The sequence below is a fragment of the Halteromyces radiatus genome (genome assembly GCF_025201355.1).
Source record: "Halteromyces radiatus strain CBS 162.75 chromosome Unknown BX664scaffold_1, whole genome shotgun sequence".
NCBI classification, from domain to species: Eukaryota; Fungi; Mucoromycota; class Mucoromycetes; order Mucorales; family Cunninghamellaceae; genus Halteromyces; species Halteromyces radiatus.
Genome location: NW_026251687.1, coordinates 2,298,975 through 2,319,085, shown reverse-complemented (window position 1 = coordinate 2,319,085; position 20,111 = coordinate 2,298,975). Strand labels below are relative to the sequence as shown.

General features: G+C 33.7%; 8 protein-coding genes across 8 annotated transcripts; 4 read left to right on the top strand and 4 right to left on the bottom strand.

Moving 5' to 3' along the window:
* Positions 1 to 651: 651 nt before the first annotated feature.
* BX664DRAFT_321045 (urease) lies at positions 652 to 3,655 on the bottom strand. The gene is made up of 5 exons (XM_051543214.1): positions 3,528 to 3,655; positions 2,944 to 3,464; positions 1,735 to 2,875; positions 1,284 to 1,668; positions 652 to 1,216 (listed from the first exon to the last, which is right to left on the bottom strand). The coding sequence occupies exons 1-5, from the start codon at positions 3,571 to 3,573 to the stop codon at positions 745 to 747; spliced, it is 2,565 nt and encodes an 854-aa protein (XP_051404920.1). The 5' UTR covers positions 3,574 to 3,655; the 3' UTR covers positions 652 to 744.
* A 737-nt stretch (positions 3,656 to 4,392) lies between these two features.
* BX664DRAFT_310325 (WD40-repeat-containing domain protein) lies at positions 4,393 to 6,742 on the bottom strand (the record flags this gene model as incomplete). The annotated part of the gene is made up of 8 exons (XM_051542552.1): positions 4,393 to 4,419; positions 4,478 to 5,130; positions 5,220 to 5,442; positions 5,531 to 5,657; positions 5,733 to 5,863; positions 6,116 to 6,373; positions 6,440 to 6,585; positions 6,685 to 6,742. The coding sequence occupies 8 exons, from the start codon at positions 6,740 to 6,742 to the stop codon at positions 4,393 to 4,395; spliced, it is 1,623 nt and encodes a 540-aa protein (XP_051404919.1).
* Positions 6,743 to 7,165: 423 nt separating this feature from the next.
* On the top strand, positions 7,166 to 8,175 carry BX664DRAFT_321038 (co-chaperone GrpE). The gene is made up of 2 exons (XM_051543213.1): positions 7,166 to 7,498; positions 7,579 to 8,175. Exons 1-2 carry the CDS (start codon positions 7,241 to 7,243, stop codon positions 8,047 to 8,049), a joined length of 729 nt encoding a protein of 242 aa, XP_051404918.1. The 5' UTR covers positions 7,166 to 7,240; the 3' UTR covers positions 8,050 to 8,175.
* A 432-nt stretch (positions 8,176 to 8,607) lies between these two features.
* Positions 8,608 to 9,818, top strand: BX664DRAFT_321037 (AhpD-like protein). The gene is made up of 3 exons (XM_051543212.1): positions 8,608 to 8,734; positions 8,837 to 9,019; positions 9,158 to 9,818. The coding sequence occupies exons 1-3, from the start codon at positions 8,636 to 8,638 to the stop codon at positions 9,620 to 9,622; spliced, it is 747 nt and encodes a 248-aa protein (XP_051404917.1). The 5' UTR covers positions 8,608 to 8,635; the 3' UTR covers positions 9,623 to 9,818.
* A 431-nt stretch (positions 9,819 to 10,249) lies between these two features.
* Positions 10,250 to 11,274, top strand: BX664DRAFT_381904 (uncharacterized protein; the record flags this gene model as incomplete). Its single annotated transcript, XM_051549006.1, has 3 exons — positions 10,250 to 10,476; positions 10,557 to 10,742; positions 10,816 to 11,274. The coding sequence occupies exons 1-3, from the start codon at positions 10,378 to 10,380 to the stop codon at positions 11,272 to 11,274; spliced, it is 744 nt and encodes a 247-aa protein (XP_051404916.1). The 5' UTR covers positions 10,250 to 10,377.
* Positions 11,275 to 11,525: 251 nt separating this feature from the next.
* Positions 11,526 to 14,357, top strand: BX664DRAFT_368260 (peptidase family M1-domain-containing protein; the record flags this gene model as incomplete). The annotated part of the gene is made up of 9 exons (XM_051548587.1): positions 11,526 to 11,735; positions 11,810 to 12,004; positions 12,080 to 12,364; positions 12,431 to 12,538; positions 12,597 to 12,636; positions 12,696 to 12,775; positions 12,847 to 13,066; positions 13,126 to 13,500; positions 13,614 to 14,357. The coding sequence occupies 9 exons, from the start codon at positions 11,526 to 11,528 to the stop codon at positions 13,949 to 13,951; spliced, it is 1,851 nt and encodes a 616-aa protein (XP_051404915.1). The 3' UTR covers positions 13,952 to 14,357.
* On the bottom strand, positions 14,035 to 16,234 carry BX664DRAFT_18948 (major facilitator superfamily domain-containing protein). The gene is made up of 8 exons (XM_051540060.1): positions 15,949 to 16,234; positions 15,689 to 15,811; positions 15,284 to 15,609; positions 14,932 to 15,229; positions 14,674 to 14,877; positions 14,498 to 14,600; positions 14,419 to 14,431; positions 14,035 to 14,344 (listed from the first exon to the last, which is right to left on the bottom strand). Exons 1-8 carry the CDS (start codon positions 16,111 to 16,113, stop codon positions 14,119 to 14,121), a joined length of 1,458 nt encoding a protein of 485 aa, XP_051404914.1. The 5' UTR covers positions 16,114 to 16,234; the 3' UTR covers positions 14,035 to 14,118.
* An 80-nt stretch (positions 16,235 to 16,314) lies between these two features.
* BX664DRAFT_272515 (adaptin N terminal region-domain-containing protein) lies at positions 16,315 to 19,464 on the bottom strand. Its single transcript, XM_051541186.1, has 11 exons — positions 19,388 to 19,464; positions 18,821 to 19,176; positions 18,509 to 18,762; positions 18,304 to 18,439; positions 18,160 to 18,238; positions 17,890 to 18,103; positions 17,668 to 17,833; positions 17,417 to 17,608; positions 17,159 to 17,335; positions 16,913 to 17,091; positions 16,315 to 16,815 (listed from the first exon to the last, which is right to left on the bottom strand). Exons 1-11 carry the CDS (start codon positions 19,422 to 19,424, stop codon positions 16,362 to 16,364), a joined length of 2,244 nt encoding a protein of 747 aa, XP_051404913.1. The 5' UTR covers positions 19,425 to 19,464; the 3' UTR covers positions 16,315 to 16,361.
* Between the last annotated feature and the right edge of the window lie 647 nt (positions 19,465 to 20,111).

The window sequence follows — 20,111 nt, the reverse complement described above, 5'->3', positions numbered from 1 at the left end:
AGAGAAAAAGAATCTTTCTTTTTTCTTTATTTATAAACAGGGCACATATACAAAAAAAAAAGAAAAAAAAATTCTATAAAATAAAGAGCTATATACAAAATATTAAATAATAATAAAATTAACAATGATATCAACTATCTTTCAATAAACACAAAAAAAAGGGGGAGTTTAATAAAAAAGATCAACGAGCAGCTTTTGATGGTTTTTTGTTGCGACCATGACAAAAAGATTTGATTCTAGACTTGAATGAAGTATCAGAAGGAGAGTAAGAACAAGTGACACAAGAGATGGATGATTCAGAACATGCTTCCATAGGATGACAGCTATCTTGCGGTGGTAACACATAATCTTGTTCTTCTATGGATGTCATGGAGTAGCGTTGTAACATTGTACATAATGCAGCATCTTTGCGATAAATCCGCTGACCAAAGAAGTGTTCTTTGAATTTCGATACAGGTTGCATTAAAAAAAAAAAAAAAAAAGATACAAGTAAGAAAGAAAAGAGTAAAAGAATTCTTTTTTGGAAGTCTTTTCATTTCATATCGTTTTCTTTTTTTAAACTCATTCCGTTGGTCAGCCGCCTTTTGTCCAATCATGCATGCTGCCGTTATACCTTTATCCGACAATTTTTTTCCTAAAATGGATTATCCAGTGGTATGATTTTTTTTTTTATTGAATCAAATATATAAAATAACTACAATCAAATGAATACTATAAACAAACTACTAACAACATTTACTACTACTAGAATAGAAAGACTGTTTGTGTTAAGGGCAAAGAATCAACAGGATCACATACACATACTTGACCATTGGCTGTGACCTTATAAGTTTCAGGATCCACTCGAATGGCAGGTAAGGCGTCATTCAACTTCATATCTTTTTTCCCAATGTTTCGGCAATTTTTGACCGGTTCAATTTTTTTGCGTAATCCGTACTTTTCCACAGTTTTGGAATCGATTGATAATTGTGATACAAAAGCCATACAAGTATTACCAATACTTGACGAAAAGGCACCATACATAGGTCGAGATATCACAGGTTGCGTAGTAGGAATTGAAGCATTGGCATCTCCCATTTGACCCCATACAATCACACCACCTTTCAAAATAAGTTTTGGCTTGCTACCAAAAAATGCAGGTTCAAAACATACTAAATCAGCCACTTTACCTACTTCAATGGATCCCACTAAATGACTAATACCATGTGCAATAGCCCTAATAACAAAAAAAAAAAAAAAAAAAAAATCAAATGAATGATAAAAAAAAAAAAAAAGAAACTTACACATTGATGGTATATTTGGCAATATAACGTTTGATTCTAAAATTGTCCCCATCATCTTGTTCATCTTCAGGTAAAACACCACGTTGATTCTTCATTTTCGATGCTGTTTTCCAAGTTCGTAAGATGACTTCCCCAATTCTACCCATGGCTTGAGAATCTGAACTAATAATACTGATGGCACCCATATCATGTAAAACATCTTCTGCTGCTATGGTTTCTGCACGGATTCGACTTTCAGCAAACGACACATCTTCAGGAATCTGTTTTGAAAGATGATGACATACCATAAGCATATCCACATGTTCATCCAAAGTGTTGGCTGTAAAGGGTCGAGTAGGATTGGTTGATGATGGTAATACATTTGGTTCACTACAAACTTGAATAACTATAACAAAAAAAAAAAATGATGAACATATAAAAAAAAAAAAAAGAAAAACATTAAGAACCTTACTATCAGGTGCATGTCCACCACCAGCTCCTTCACTATGATAAGTATGGATGGTTCTTCCCTTGAAAGCATTGATGGTAGATTCCACAAAACCAGCTTCATTCAATGTATCAGTATGAATGGTACATTGCACATCCAAATCGTCACATACATCTAAACAAGTATCAATCGATTTTGGTGTCGTTCCCCAATCTTCATGTAACTTCATTCCTACACAGCCAGCCTTGACATGATCCACGATTTCTTGCTTGCTAGAACAGTTGCCTTTACCAGTAAAACCAAAATTCATGGGAATATCATCGGTTGCTTTGAGCATGGTTTCAACATGAAAAGCTCCAGGCGTACATGTGGTAGCATTTGTGCCAGTGTTGGGCCCAGTGCCTCCACCAATCAAAGTAGTGATACCGCTTGCCAATGCTTCGTAACAAATTTGAGGACAAATGAAATGCACATGCGCATCGATAGCACCTGCTGTAAAGATCTTGCCTTCCCCTGCCAAAGCCTCCGTAGCTGCACCTACCGTCATCCCTGGCGTCACACCATCCATGACATCTGGATTGCCTGCTTTGCCAATCCCCACAATGATACCTTTCTTGATACCGATATCTGCCTTGTAGATGCCGCTGTAATCGATGATCAATGCGTTCGTGATGACCAAATCCAAAGCTTCTGGTACGTTGGTTGCTTGTCCCATGCCTTCACGCAATACCTTGCCTCCTCCAAATTTACATTCATCCCCATAGTGAGTATAATCCTTTTCCACGCGTGCCCATAAATCAGTGTTGCCAAGACGAACAAGATCTCCCGTGGTCGGTCCAAAATGATCAATATACGATTCTCGATCAATGGTACGAACAGGTGCATGTGGTAAAAGAGGTGTGTTGTTGTCATGTAAAAAGCCGCGACTGGTCAGTTGGTCTATAATCATCGGTAAACGTGCAAAATCAATAGGTCCTGTTGCTAATCCGTTGCCGCCACTGATCACCTTGTTGCCCCCGATTTCCACAAGTGTCACTGTTTTGAAATCTCCTGGTTCGAAACGAACCGCCGATCCTGCTGGAATATCTAATCGCATACCATAAGCTAATGCACGATTGAAAAACAAAGCCCCATTGGCCTCAATAAAATGAAAATGTGATCCGACCTAATATGAAACAAAAAAAAAAAAAAAAAGTCAGCAATGTAAATAGAAGATAACATTTATTTATGTACCTGAATAGGACGATCACCATGATTTGTCACCGTCAATGATAATCGTCTTCTATTTGGACAAAGTTCAATCATAGAATCTTGATAATTTGTTTGATGACCCAAAGGAAGAATCATACCAGGAGGATATCTTTTGACATGTGTTGAAGGAGTAGGAGTGCCATCATCTTTCATCACTTGATCATCAGAAGAAAGAGGAAACTTGTCTGATAAAGGGATAGGTAAGAAACTTCCATAAAGCGCCAGTTCCAAATTGCCATTATCAGTACAAATAGGATCATGCACTGTGACCAAATAAGTTCCATCCGGAAAAGTTCCTTCTACCTGCACTTCATTTACTGTATCCTGTGCATCTGCTTGTACATGGCGTCTACCTAACATTTGTTTTCCCATATCCATCAGTTGAGCTACAGAATATATTCCATCACGCATCAATTCGAGAAGTTGTGATGCAATCAATGCAGTTGCTTCTGTATGATTCAATTTAACACCCCGCGCCAAACGTTTTTGTGCAAGTTCTCCCACTTATCAAAAAAAAAAAAAAAAAAAGAATCAATAATTGCATTTTCATTTTTTTTTTTTTTTACCTTGATGTAGTAAGAGTTTATCGATTTCTCTTGGTATAAGACGCATATAATAGATGGATGATAGAATGAGACCACAAAAGCCTAGTTTTCAAAAAAGAAGAGAAAAAAAAAAGAAAAAGAATGAGAAATCTTTTTTTTTTTCATTTGTCTATCATTTTTATGATAAGCACTATCAAATTACCACTTTTATAGTTTTTGTGTTACTTTTTTCAAAGATAAACGAGTCAAGTCACACCACTATCTTAGACCTGCAAAACAATAAAATGAGAATAAAATGAGTTCAAGTGACTTTTTGAATAAAAATAAATAAACTTACTAAAGAAACGGAGAGGATATATCAATAAAGAGAGAGATTCATAGTAGGAATGGTCAATTAATGAAGTTAATGTATTATTCATATGTTGATGAAATAAGTAAATAGAAAGGAATACATAATATAAAGTGAAAGAAATGGGAAAAAAAAAAAGTTAAAAAGGTCCAAAAAACCTTGTTTCTTCTCCTTTTCCCTTTCTTTCAAATCCCGCACTATTCTTTGACGCAAAAAGACGGATGCCTCTGTGCTGAAGGCAAAACTTAAATTGTACCCTAAAATTCAAGTTTTGCTTCTTTGACAATTGTAAATGTTTTTTTTTATTAATAATAACCAGTAGCATATAACAAAACAAAATAAAGTAGGGGGACAAAATAATCAAAAAGACTTAAATAGAATCAGAGAAAGATGAGATAAGAGTTGTATACTAAAATCTATTACTTTCCATGAAATACAATGATACATCAAAAAAGAAAAGAAGGAAGGGTAATACTAGTCACTAAAAAAAAAAGAAAGAATGGGAGGGAGACGATAGATAATATACATTATAATGACCTATGATTTCATATCCAAAATGACCACCTACAATAACAATAAATAAATATGAGTTTTACTACTTTCATTTTCTTAAACTGTTTACCTGTTTATTTGATGTGCACGCTGCCAATTTAGAACCGTCCTTATTGAAATGTACTTCAAAAATACCACCATCTGCCTTGAATGTTTTTTGTAGAGTACCAGTCTTCACGTCCCATACATTGAGTAATTCGTCAAAACTACCCGAAGCCAATAATCGTGCATCAGGACTGAATGAAATAGAGTATACCGCTTCCGAATGGTTTTTCAATACATGTAAACAATTTCCTGTCAATGGATCCCATAAACGTATTGTCGCGTCAAAACTACCGGTAGCCAAAAGGCGCCTTGGTGGTCGTCGTTGCTTTTGTCGTTTCTGTAATCCATTATTGTCCATATCCACATCATCATTCGTATCGTCATCATCGTTGATCGTAAGAGGTGCCCATTGTAAAGTATAGATTTGAAGTCGATGTCCACGGATTTCTTGAATAGGTTCATCAGAAGAAAGTGACCAAATCTTAGTTGTCATATCATCAGAACATGATGCCAAATATTGTCCACTGGGATCCCACCGCACAGCATTGATTTCATCTTCATGGCCAACCCATTTTTTCAGTGGTTCTGTTGATCCTACTCGACATACATAGATCGTTTTATCCGATGAGCATGAAGCAAAGGTTGTATTATCCATCCAATCCACGTCTAAAATAGCCACTAATATCGTCATGAAAGAAAAAAAAAAGGATGAAAAATCAACCACATGTTTCTATATATATATATATATATATATATATATGACTTACATGAATGTAATTCAAATTGTTGTTTCATTTCACCAGTTTTTGGATCCCATACCACCGTAGTTGTATCAGCACTACCACTAAGTACCAAATCACCTTTCATATTCCATTTCAGTGAGAAAATTGGTCCTCGATGTTGTTCCATTACAAATCGAAGTTGTCCTTTTTGAGTCCAGATACGAGCTTGTCCATCGTAAGATCCTGAAGCTAATAAAGTACCAGTAGGCTTATAGCATAGAAATAATAAAGAGAATAAGTATACTTTCATTTCCACAAACACATATATATATATATATATATATGTATATACTTACATTCCAATCAAGTGTTGTTACATCCTTACTATCATTAAGATTTGGTAAATGATTCAATACGATAGGTTCTGTCGTTTCACCTTTAGCATCAGGTACTTTCCATAATCTTGCCGTTGCATCACCAGATCTAAGAAAAAAAAATCAAGATTGTGTTGTTGGTTTATACCCTTCCCTTTTTTTTTCCTCTTTCTCTCTCTCTTACCCAGAGGCCAATAGGTTGGAAACGATAGGATTCCAAGAACAAGAAAACACTTCACTTTGATGTCCAGTCAAGATCACAGCATCGGAAGAATCAATAATAGTAGGTTGTGTTGTTGGTACTAATTTCTCGGACTTTGGTTGTTCTATTCATAAATAAAATAAAATAAAAGAAAAAAGAAAAAGGATCAGATAAAAAAAAAAGTTTAATAACCCCCATTCACGTATTTCTAATTTACCGTCACCGCCTGCAGTGGTTGAGGATTCTTCTTTTATAGTATGACCATTAACTGTTGATGGTGGTTCTGCTGTTGATGATAAAGCTGCTGCTGTTGTTGTTGTTGCTGTTGTTGTTGTTGATGATGATGATGATGGTAATGATGATACTGGAGGTACGATCTCGGTCTGATCCAATTGTGATGATGTTGGTGGAACTGGTATTGATTCTACATTTTCCATAGTATCATCCTTTCTTGGTCGTTTTTCCCGTTCTTTCTTTTCTTTGCGATCCTCTTTTCGTTGGCGTTTGGTACTCGGTGTAGGTGAAGATATTTGTGGTTGTTCTCGATAACTATTACCGGTTAAATCACATTCATGATGTCCTAATAGAGAGAATGGGGCATTACATTCGACTAATTCACCTTCCTAATGATATATATAAAGAAAATTATTAAACATAATAAAGTTTGAATAACATTTCTTTTAACTTACTTCGTTCATATGAGCTTCAATATCCATAAATTGTAATCCTTTGTGAATCACATTGATAAGCATCCCAGGTTGAATGGTGGCATCACGATATATAGATTTTTCTACTTGACTTTCGTATTGAAAAGCGAATGAAGAGTGGCGAAATCCTAAGTGAACGAATAATATATAAAGTTAAGTTAGGAATATTTTTTTTTCTTTTCATCTAAAAAAGAAAAAAGACTATTAGATTCACACGTTTTCCTTACCGGATTCTTGTAAGTATCTATATACTATAGCATTGACTTCTTCACTTGTAAGTGTCATGACAGTACTGTTTTATCGCGTTCGTATATATTATGAATAATATAAAAAGAAGAGCTGGAAGGTGATAATAATAATAATAATAAAAACAATAAGACGGTGTGATTTTTTTTATAGACAAGAGTACTGGATCAAGCGTAAAAAAAACTGGAATAAGATAGATTATTTCCTTTTTTTAATAAATTAGTGTTTACAAAAAAAAAAAAGATGAATAAAAAAAAAAAGAAAAAGGAAAAAGAAAAAATAAAAAAATAAAAAAAATAAAAAATAAAAAAAAACCCTCTTACAAAAAAACCATGACGATTTTATTAGTGTGGAGTTCAAATTCCTAAAAAAAAAAAAGAAAGTTGTTAAAAAAGCCCTGGGGGTCGCAATCTTGTCCGGAAAGAAAGAAAGTTTTTAGATCCCAGCTTTGACTTTTTTCTCTTTCTTTTTTTTTTTTTTTTTTTTGTATTTCTTCTTTTTCTCTTAAAAAAAAAAAACAACTTCATTTATACTATCATGTCCTTTGTCCCTCTTCGTCAAGTCGCCATTCGGTCTGTTCGCCAAACATTCGTGAGTTCTCGAGTATCCACTCCTTTCTCTTCTATCCATCGTACATATTCTGCTACTACTGAAAAACCTCCTAGTGCTGATGATGCTGACAAAAAACCTGAAGAAGCCACTGTCAATACTGAAGAACAACCTATTGAAATCAGTCCTGAAGAAGAATTCAAGAAACAACTTGCTGAAAAGGATAAAAAGATTTCTGAACTTCAAGTAAATCAATCAAAAGAAAAAAAATAGACCGGGGGTGGATATTTTAACTCACTTTTATATATATATATATATATATATAGGATGCTTATTTACGTTGTTTGGCCGATCAAGAAAATATTCGGGAACGTAGTCGCAAAGAAACAGCTGCTGCAAAGGAATTTGCCATTCAAAAGTTTGCAAAGGATTTATTGGATACAGTGGACATTTTAAACATGGCTTTGACTTCTGTACCAGAACCTTTACGCTCCAAGGAAACCGCTGAAGCTGAAGCTGTCAAATCACCTGTGAATTTGGCTGATCAATTGTCCAACTTGTATACCGGTGTCTCTATGACTGAAACTGAATTGGTCAAGACTTTGAAACGTCATGGTGTGGAACAACATAATCCTGAAGGTGAAGTCTTTGATCCTAATCTCCATCAAGCTCTTTTCCAAGCCCCTATGCCTGACAAGGATGCCGGTATCATCTTCTCTGTACAAAAATTGGGCTATACTCTCAAAGGTCGTGTCTTACGTCCTGCTCAAGTAGGTGTGGTTGCTGAAAAAAATTAAAAGAATCAAAAAAAAGGTGACCCAAGGGACGATTTTTGTTAGTTAGTCGTGTATAGGCATTTATATGTAGTATAGATTGTTTTAGTTATAGTCATTTGTTATATAGATTCTTTTTTTTTTTTTTTTGTTTTTTTACTTACTTTTCCTCCCCTCTCTCTTTTATCATTACTATTTTATTATATTATATACGCAATAAAAAAAAAACAATTTTTATTATACTTCTCATATTCTTTTCTCTCTCTCTCGTTTTTTTTTTTTATTATTATTACAACTATCATTATAGATACCTCATGGGACTTGGTGAAAATGGTTGACTATAAGAAGTATTTGCTCAAAAACTGAAAAGATTCCTTAACAACATCTTATAAATAATTGATTCTCTCTTCAATAATACATTCATTATGCCTTTTTGTATACCCTTTAGTAAACAATCAATCGGTTTGAATATCAAGGTATCCCATAATGCCTTTCTTTTATCCGAAAATGGCATGGGCGGAATTTCTATACCCCACATTATTTTTTTTTCCCTCTTCTTTCATTGCTTCTCTTTTTTCTTTTGTTTTACGAAAAGCAGCTATAACAAACAATGTCGCTGGCCGATGCTTTTACAAAACTTCGTACTATCTACAAATTACGTCAACATGATAGTACTGAATACCTTTCAAATAATTGGTTCATCATAGCGGTAAGTCAACAATAATAAGGAACCTTCAACAAAAAAAAAAAAAAAAAAAAAAAAAAGGTTAAATAATACTTACTAATATACTATTGTTTTTCTCTATATCAGGCAGTGGTGATTAGTACTTTGAACCATCCTGAAGATATCCAACAACTATATGCATTGATTAATCTAGATATCGATACTATGGAAACTCTGTCTTCTGATGAAAAGCTCAATTTGAAAACCAAGGTGGTGGCGAAACTAAGGGATGCTATACTCAAAGGTTTTATTGCAGGAGGTTTTCCAAAGGTAAAATAAATAAAAAACAAAAAAGATAGAAAAAAGTGGAAAGGGGAAACTCGTTTATATTATAAATATTTATCTGTATGCAAATAGAGATTTGGAAGGTGGGATACTTTTAAATTGAATATTCATTATTTCTTATAGACAATCAATGGACTTCAACAGCTACACAAAGCAACCCCAGAAGCTATCTTAGACCGACTACCCAAGCAACCTATAAGACAAGAAGATACATGGGAAAAAGTGACAGCACAAAGACAACGTGGAAAGAAACTTTTTGATACAATTTATGACCGACATACCGACCGTGTTATGAACATGATGGCCACCAGTTACCCCGATCTTGCACAAACGGCTCATTATCATCTCTATGGTTCTGTTTTATCCGACACTACGACTGTTTCAGCAAAGGAAACAAGTTTGATTGTTGTGGCCGGTTGTTTTGCTCAAAATTTACCTTCTCAACTTCGAGGTCATGCTTATGGTGCTGTACACAATGGTGCCTCTCAACAAGATCTTCAACAAGTCTATGAGTCAGTCGTTGTCCTTTGCCGCCATTATGGAACACCTGTACCCTTGATACCTCCTCCAATCGAAAGCAAATTATAGAATAGTATATATAGAATTAGTTTGTATATTATTGATAGTTTTATTTAAAATCTTTAAGTAAACCATCTTTACACATGATTGATCTTATCATCAATAGGATTCTTTTTATTATTATTATTATTATTATTGTTATGAATCAAATTATCATTCAATCTCTTCACAATAGTAAAGGGCTTAGTATTTATTATCAAAAAAAGTAGGTTATGTGTTTTTTTTTTTTTTAGTAGATACATGTAAATGAAGATTTACCTTCTCACGTGAAGGAACTGGTAACGGGATTTACAGTACCAGGATACTGGATGAATACCTTTTATCATCATCTTGCATTTTCACAGGTATTAAACATACAGATTTCCTCAATCTAACATTTCAATGAAAAAAAAAAATCATCCAGTATCCTTTTTTTTTTTTTTTTTTTTAGAGTGATCATTCGAAAAACAAACGATCGTCTTCGTTTGCAACAAGACATCCAACCAGAGGGTGACAAGGTCTATTCATATATATATGTATATAAATATGGTAACCGTCTTCTGATCTACCGCGATGTCAGATCATAACAAAAAGGGTATGATCGATCATCGATCTTGTATATAATACACAGTTAGTGTATCTTTACTAATGTAACCGGCGAGGGAGTGTGCAATGATTGAACCGAATTCTTTTTTTTTTCTTTTATCGATTTAATAATATACAAATAAGGGGATATCCTTTGCTTTCTTCTTTTTTTTTCACAAATTCATCAGGAACTAACAGCCATGCCTTTGATCAAGGTTCTTTCTAACATTCGCAATATCTACAAGGTGAATCTTTTGACAAGTAAGAAGTACCTTACCAATAACTGGTTCACAGTATCGGTATGTCAAACGATCTAACCAATTTTTTTTTGTATGCAATATTAACAATAAGCACCTGCTCATCATTTCATTTTCTACAGACTGTTGTGATTACTGGTTTAAATCGTCCCAATGATTTAAAACATCTGATGACGATGATGGATGAAGATATTGAATCTATGACAGATCTACCAACCTATGAGAAGAAACTTCAATTCAAAGCTAAAATCATATCCAAGCAACGAGATACTATTTTTAAAGGTCAAATTGCCTATGGTATACCAAAGGTATGGAGAATATATTTATATATATTAGATGATGTTACGTTCTTATCTTTTTTTTTTTTTTAAAAAAAAAAAGGCAATAAATGCACTTGGAACATTATATGATCTAACACCTATTGAGGTTCGTGACATTTTACCTACAAGTCCCATTCGGCCAACCCAGATATGGCAAAAGATGATAGAACAACGGCGACGAGGCAGAGAATTGTTTGACAAGATTTATCATCCTAATCCCGACAAAGTGATGAATGAACTTAATCTCCTTTATCCAGATCTTCATCAACTTTGTTATGACTATGGATATGGGTATATCTTGTCAGAACCCTCAGTGATTTCAGACAAGGAAACAAGTTTGATTTTATTGACAGGATGCCTTTCTCAACAAGTGATACCTCAATTAAATGGACACATTCGAGGTGCATTGCATAATGGCGTCTCTCATGAAGAACTTGAACAAGTCTATGATGCTACCTTATCACTTTTTGAACATTATCAAATTCCTCCACCTGAAAGACCTATCACACCTAATGTTTAATTTTAATAAAAAAATAAAAAAAAAATAAACGTTCAAAAGGACATTTTCCTATTTTGTTGATATTTTCCAATTCTGTCAAAAGAAAAAAAAAAAAGAATTCATCTCGCGTCTACTACGATGTCCATATTTGGAAATCCGTTGATGAAATTCCGTGGACGCGGTATTCTTTCCTTCTTTTTTCACTTTTTTTCTTTTTTTTCTTTCTTTTTCCTTTTTTTTTTTTTTTTTTTTTTTTTTTATTTATCATCAACATGAAAACCGATCCTAGTAGTTTATCGAATCTTACTGAAATAACAACAACTCATTTGCATTTGAATTGGGATATTTCTTTTGATAAAAAGATTATTCAAGGATATGTGGTTTTGGATTTGAAAACGTTAGTTGATAATGTCAGCAAAGTGGTATTAGACACAAGCTACCTTGATATTCATAATGTGGAATACAATAACAGCTTAATTCAGGTAAACTTAATATAACGACTTCTTTATTATAATAGTGTGTATATTCATTCATATTCTTCTTTTTTTTTTTATAGTTTAGTCTTGCTGAAAGACGAAAAGCTTTGGGTTCAGCATTAACAATCAACTTGCCTGATGTTCTTCGCGCCAACACAGCCTTTCAACTCAAAATCATGTATGCAACAACAGAAAAATGTACTGCTGTTCAATACTTGACTCCTGAACAAACTCTTGGAAAGAACCATCCTTATCTCTTCTCTCAATGTCAAGCCGTAAGTCAGTGATGAACAAATAGAAGAAATGAAATGAAACTTAACTCTCTTTGTTTTTTTTCCCTTTCTTTGTAGATTCATGCTCGTGCGTTTATTCCTTGTCAAGATTCTCCTTCTATCAAGTTGACTTATTCAGCTAATGTTACTTCTCCTTTACGAGTAATTATGTCAGCTTTGGAACGTGGTGTTTCTCACGGTGATCGTCCTGGGGTCTCAACTTATTCTTTCCATCAACCTACCACTATGCCTACTTACTTGATTGCTATTGCCTCTGGAAATTTGGAAAGTCGTGAAATTAGTCACCGGTCCAAAGTATGGTGTGAACCTGAAATGATTGAAGCTGCTGCAAAGGAATTCGAGGTAGGTAACAATAGAAAGAAGAATATAATTATAATATTATATACTGATCTCTTGTTTATAATATAGGATACAGAAAAGTTCCTTGCCGCTGGTGAACAATTATTGACTCCTTATGACTGGTCTCGTTATGATCTATTGATTCTCCCTCCTTCTTTCCCTTATGGTGGTATGGAAGTAAGTGTATATACAATATTGTTTTGTAAATTGACTGATCATTCTCTTTATCTTACAGAACCCGTGCTTGACTTTTGTTACCCCTACATTGGTTGCAGGTAAATAAGAAACAACAAAATGCTTTATACTCAAGATACATCTTTTTTTTTTTCTTTAGGCGACAAATCTGGGGTTCATACAGTGATTCATGAAATTTCTCATAGTTGGATGGGCAATCTAGTGACTACAAAAGATTGGGTATGTAATAAATATCGATATAAACTATCTTTTACTGACAGATTGTTTCTTTGTGTGATGATGATCATTAGACACATTTTTGGCTGAATGAAGGACATACCAAATTCATTGAACGAAAGATTGTGGGTCGACTTTATGGCGAACAAGAAGCTCAATTGAGCTGTATTATAGGATGGAAAGCTTTGAAAGAAAGTGTAGAACTCTTTGGAAAGGATTCATTGGCTACTGTATTGCAACCAGATCTCAGCAATGGTGTTGATCCTGATGATTATTTCTCCAGTATTCCGTATGGTAAAACACAAAACAATGCTAAACTGGTCGATTGATATATTTTTTTTGGAAAATTTTAGAAAAGGGGTTTAATATGCTTTACCATGTGGAAACAGTTGTTGGTGGACCCAAGATTTTTGAACCCTTTGTCAAATCATATGTACAACATTTTGCATCAAAGTCGATTACTACGGATGACTGGAAGAATTACTTGTATGAATATATGAGAAGGGTACATGGACAAGAAATGGTGAACAAACTGGACTCTATTGATTTTGATGCTTGGATTCATTCACCTGGCATGCCACCTATTCAACATCCGGAAACTCTGTTTGATACAACTCTTGCCGATGCTTGTTATTCACTTGCCAGCCGTTGGAATGCGTCCCGCGACAAAACCGATTTCTCTGATTTCTCTTCTAAGGATATTGAAAGTTTCACTACTGCTCAAAAATGTAAGTTACAAAAAAAAAAAAAAAAAAAAAAAAAAAAAAAAAAAAAAAAAAAAAAGAGCTCGTTATCACTATCTCTTTTGCTTATTCTTTTATATATACATGTTTTTTTTTAGCTGTGTTTTTGGAACGGTTATCTGATCAACCTAGTTTTCCTGATCACTTATTGAAGGCAATGGATGGATTCTACCATTTGACAGATGTACGTAATTCTGAAATTCGATTCCGATGGCAACTGGTATGTTTGAAGGGCAACTATAAACCTATATATCGTCATGTTGTGTCCTTTGTGACTGAACAGGGCCGCATGAAATACGTACGACCTCTTTATCGACAACTTTCTCTTGCAACCGATGGTGGTGCTGAATTGGCAAGATCAACATTTTTAGAAAACAAGGATTTTTATCATCCCATTGCTTCTCAATTAATTGCTAAGGACCTAGGATTATACTGAATATATATATACGTTGGGTAGATTAGTTTGATTTAGTTTAGTTATTTGAAAAGTAGACAAATAAAAGGAAGATGTTTTATTTATTATGACTTTATTAAATATGAAGTGCAAACAAAAAGTGTATAGAAGCATGGATAGATTGAATTAAAAAAGAAAAAAAGAGTATATTAAAGACGATAAATAAAATTAGGATCTTCTTTATCAGTCAAATCAAGCGTGATATCACGATCATCTTCTTTAAATCCAGGCTGTGCGCGTTTACGTTGATTAGCTGCCTTCATCTCCAATCGTGCTACAAACAATAAAATACAGGCAAGTAGATTACAGGCAAGATAACCACCTAGAGGAGCAAGATAACGAGGTGCACTGTTATCATTCATGAAAAATGGACCACTATTACAAAAAAAAAAAGAAAAAGATTATTACATTCATCCAAATCATTACTCCTCATTGGTTTGGTCACTTACATAAAATTGCCAACTATATAAAAAAAAAAATAGATTAGTCATGAGCAATGATGTTTCTATTTTGATGATGTTTCCTTACGAGTATAAAAGACGAGTTGTAGACCTTGATAAAAGATTTTCTTGGTATAACCTGATGCATTAGTGGCAATGGCGGTCAACAACATACAATAACCAGATCCATACTATCCAAAAAAAAAAAAAATAGATATTTTTTTTCTGTCTCTAGATCATATATATCAAAATCATCCGACTTACGACATGAATCAAAATGGTACCTAACAACTTTACTTTTCCACTAGGAATGGCCATCAAGATAATAATCCCTAGAGCAGAAACAAGAAGAGCAGTGATGGCGACATAGATGATTTCATTGAACCGACGACTAGCCCACATCACGGCACATACACCTAGGACAGAAATTGCACCATTTGGCATTTGTAAAAGAACAGCATTCATACCCTATAGAAAAAAAAAGATTGAATATTTTTTCTCCTAATCATCCTCCCATCTTACACTAAATCCAAAAGAGGCTACAATGATCGAACTATAAATGGTGAAGAATCCATTGGTGATCATCATGAACATGGAAGCAAAACAAAAACACCATAAACGAGGTTCCTTGATGGCTTCCCAAATATGATGCCATTGGAATTGTTTAGAACGTACAGCTGCATTATCACGGATACGTTCATTCACTATTTTTTCTTCTTCAGATGTCAATGATAATAATTTTGAATGAGGATGATCGATCAAGAAAAAAAACGTCACGATACCAACAAAGACTGTGATGATACCAAAAATAATAAAGATCCTAAAAAAAAAAAAGATGAGATCATTGATTTTTTTTTTTTTTTTAGTTTTTTACCATTGCCATCCATCATAACCATTGACACCTACTAGATGAGCTGAACCATAACCAATCAAACCACCAAATGTACTAGCAAGACCATTGGCAATCCATAAAGCACCAACCATGGTAGCATGTTCACTACGACGAAAGAGAGTGGCGACAAGAAGTAAGACACTTGGATAGGACCCTGCCTCAAAAAAACCTAAGACGAATCGAAGTCCACCCAATGTAGAAAAATCTCGACCTTGGGACATACATGCTAATACCACTCCCCATACCATCAATAATCCACCCAAGTATTTACCAATAGGTAATCTTTGTAATAGATATGTATTTGGAATCTTTCATCCATATTAAAAAAAAAAAAAAAAAGATGAGCTTTCCATTTTGGGCAATACTTTTTTTTTTTTTTTTTAATACCTGGAAAACAAGATAACCCAAATAAAATAAAGATCCTAAGAAATTGAATTGTGTACTATCTATATGTGCATCTGTTTTTAGACCTAACACAGCAGACATGTTCAACGTATATTTATCAATCCACTTTTTTCAAAAAAAAAAAAAAAAATAGAGTGAATCAAAATATCATTCATATGTATTTTTTTTTCTTTTTCTTTTTCTTTTTTTTTTTTTTTTTTTTTTTTTTTTTTTTTTTTTTTTTTTTTTTTTTTTTTTTTTACCTGTAAAAAAGTAATGATGCAGGCCAATGGCATAAACCGCCATATGATCTTTCGATAAAGTCGTTTTTCAGCCTCACTTTTTACAAAAGGCGTTGTTGACGGGATAGAATCCTCTAGTTCCAATTTTTCAGGATCAATGGTATCAGTCTCGATTTTATCAGTCATTTCTATCGTTCACACAAAAACAGGAAAAAGAAAAAGAAAAAGGGATGGCACATAGTTTATATATATATATTGTGTGTGTGAAAGAGCAAGCATGATGATATCAAATGCGATTTTTAAAGTTTTTCGCGTAAAAAAAGACAGAATGGCGTCAACAATGATGAATGGTAGTACATGCTCCGAGTCTCGGATGTTCAAAATAATCAAATCTTTTATTTTTCTAAAACAACAATTCTACAAAACTATACTATTCAAAATAAACCAGCAAAAGGATCCGATTTGGTAGATGATGATTGTTGTTGTTGTTGTTGTTGTTGTTGTTGCTGAGGTTGAGGCATGGAAGAGAAATCAAACAAATCTTGCATTGGAGAGGATGTGGGTTGTTGTGGTGACGGTGATGGTTGCATAAATGCGTTGCTGGAGACAGGAGAAGTCATCAATGTAGGTTGTGCTGTATTAGATGATTGATTGTATAGTTTCATAATATCATCCATACTGTTGCTAGATGTTGGTTGTTGTTGTTGTTGAGAACCTTGTCCATCAAGAGACATCAAATCTCCCATATCGTTGTTAGCCATAAGTGATGTTCCAGTTGCTGCAGGTTCATCCCAATCCAAATCCAACAAATTATCAATATCATTGTTCTTGAGTGCCTCTTGAATTTTAGGTGGTGGGGCAGTGGCATCATCTTCATCATTAGCGTGTCTATTGATTGAACAAAAAAAAAAAATGAGAATCAAGTAAAAAAAAAATAATAATAATAAAAAAAAGTAAAAGAGATAATAAGAAAAAAATGACTTACTCGCTGACAGTTCTATTGACATTGTCTGCTCCATATTTCTTGCCGGCAATAAAGGTTTCTGGAGGTTTGTGATAAACAGAAGCCAAAGTACCAATATGATACAGGAGATCATCAAGAAGAGCAGGTGATAATCCAGATCCTTCACCTACAACAGGAGGTTTATCTGACAATACCACCGCCTACAAAAAAAAAAAAAAAAAATTATATATAAATCAATACAGTTTTTTTTTTCTCGAGTTGACTTACCTTGGCTGCTTGAGGATCTGTAGATAATAATCGCCAGTAAACATAAGCACGATCACGAATATCAGCGTTATCACATTCATTGGTAGCAATTTGTAGTACACGTTGTACAAGATCTTGATTTTCATTTGGTTTCTTCAAAAATAGTTTGACTGTGGCTGTGAGAAGTTGTAATTGAACCTAAATCGATCATCATCATAAATAATAGTATCAGTCTTACATCTGTTTTTTTTTCTCTTTCTCTTCTTCGCTTTGCTTTACCTGGGCGTTTTCTTCTTTAAAGTTTTCCAAGAAACTGCTGATCAAATCATCCGCATTTTCAATACGTTCAGCATATTCACCAATGATCCAAGTCAAAGAAGCCTTTGCATCAGGTTCATCCAAAGCATCCAAATTTTCACACAGGGTAGGAATAATCCCTTCGTAAGTATGAGGGTATTTGCGGAAGATATCCTAAATATCGAAAGGAGTGATGAATATCGATATCATTATGTTTAATTACTTTCACTTACTTTGATTACGACAATGGCTTCTTGCACAACATAACTAACACCAGTATTGATCAAATCCAATAAGACATTAATACATCTTTCAGCAGCTTCTTCAATCTTGATAGCACATCGTCCAATAGCGTTGACCGATTTTCGAACAAAGTCCACATCCACTTCATTAGCGTATCTATAAAATGAAAACCATTTAAATCTAATGAAATTTTTTTCTTATCAATCACTTACTCTTTGAGTTCACTTAGCAATTGATCCACATTACGATCATTACAGAGACGAATCATGATCTCAAGTTTTTCCAATTTGACATAGGGAGGATCATTGTATTTGCAAAAGAAAACACGCATTTCATTGCTGAGAACTTCAGGACGTCGTTGTAAAACCAGATTGATATTTCGCAAGGCAATATATTGTACTTCAGGAGGACTAGACAATAAGGTCACTATAAAAAGTTGGTTAGATCATACTGGATTGTTTTATTATTATTTTTATTTTTACCCAAAGGAGGAGCCATTTTTCTACACAAATTTTTGATAATATTGCCATCCTTGAGATAACGCATATTGATCATAAGAACCTAAAATAGTAATAATAATAACGATATGAGTGATAAATTTGATATAGAGACGTTATTCCTTTTACCTTGACCACGGCTAATACTACGGCACCATTCGCATGTTGAAGTCTTGGCAAAACACGTTCACATACACTTTCAGCTTCTTTGGTTGAGGTCACTTTGTAATCGGCAAGAGCCGTCAATATAGCAATTTGTCCCCATCTATATATAAAAAAAAAAACAAGTTTCATGAGTAACTTTATCATTTACTAAGCATCCTGACTAACTTACTCTGTACATTCATTCAAAGCATTTAAAAGTTTGTTGAGTGTACTGCCATTGATGACAAAGATATCCTTCTTGTTGGAGATTTCGTGTATATCAGCCAAGGCAACAACAGCATTAGCCACCACCATGGGATTGATATCAGATACCATTTCCTTTACATCCTTTACAAAATCTTGTTCCACTGTAAGTTCGGGATTCAGTTCGTATAATTTGGCAACACATAGAGCAGCAGTTTTTCGTACATAGGGGTTTTCATCCTAATGAAAAATAAAGTATATAGTTTATTCTTTCTGTTTTGATTCATTTAATTATTACCTTTAAACATTTTCGAAGAGGTTCAGTCAAATAGTCCATGATTTTATCAACACGTAAACAACCCATAGTACGAATAGCCAAAGCGCGAATCAAAGGATTTGGGTCGTCCGAGTCTTTAACAAAAGTGTTGACAGCAAGAATGACAAGTTCAGGTTGTGATTTGGCGTAGTTCATCAAGTAGAGATAGACCAATTTCTTGAGTTCAAGGTCTTCAGTTTGCATATTCTTCAGTACATCCGGGAATAGTCCTGATACATCCTTCCCGACTGTCATATTGGCTATCACCTTTTTCACCGCATCCTTTCGTACATGTCGATATTCACTATTCAATTCAGCCTTGAGTTCATAGTTTTCACCTAAAAATAATAATAATAATAACAATAACAATAATAATAATAATAATAACAATAACAATAATAATAATAATAATAATAATAAAGAAATAGTTAGTTATGACACATTTCAATGGAAAGAAAACAAGATGAAAAGAAAATGACTTTTATCTTTTCATCTGTAGTTGTTTGTTCATCCTTTTCATTCGAGCATTCTTTTGTTTTCTATTCATACCTTTCTTGTTGGTTGTAAAAAACTTTGGTCGATTCATTCTACAAAGTTATATAAATACGCAAAAAAAAGGAAAAAAGGTTTTGGAGAAGAGAAAAAAAAAGAAGAGATTGCCAAAATTTTGAGTTTGTGTCGAAAATATTAGCGGAGTTCAGTTCCCAATTGATATCCTCATAGTTTTACAAACTGAGACAAACAGTAAAAAATAATCTAACATGATGAAAAGGAAAATAGTAATATGAGAGAGTCATGGTGTACAAGTTTTTGAATTTAATTGACTTGCTTATTCCTTATAGATGATGATATGATGACAATAACTGTGTAGATTCTGCTGAACGACTGTACCTTTTTCTTTTTCTTTTTTTTTTTTTTTTTTACGCGTACATAGATATCATGCATCAGTAGATCAGTAGTAGCACAATTAAGTTGTCTACTGGATATTATAGTTATGTTATCCATCATTATTTTTCTTCATGTAAACGTTTTCTTACTACTGCCATTTATCGATCATTCATGATTGTTCCTATTCAACATATATATATATATATATATATACGTGTGTGTGTGACAAAACGTGTACGCGTCTGTGTAGTTGTGATTACGACATCTTGTTACTGAATCAATAATCATCTTTGTACGTAATAACAAAAACCTGAAGTGTTTGGATTTTTCATCAACAATCAGATACAATTATACCCCGCGGATCCCTTCATATATAATAGAAAAA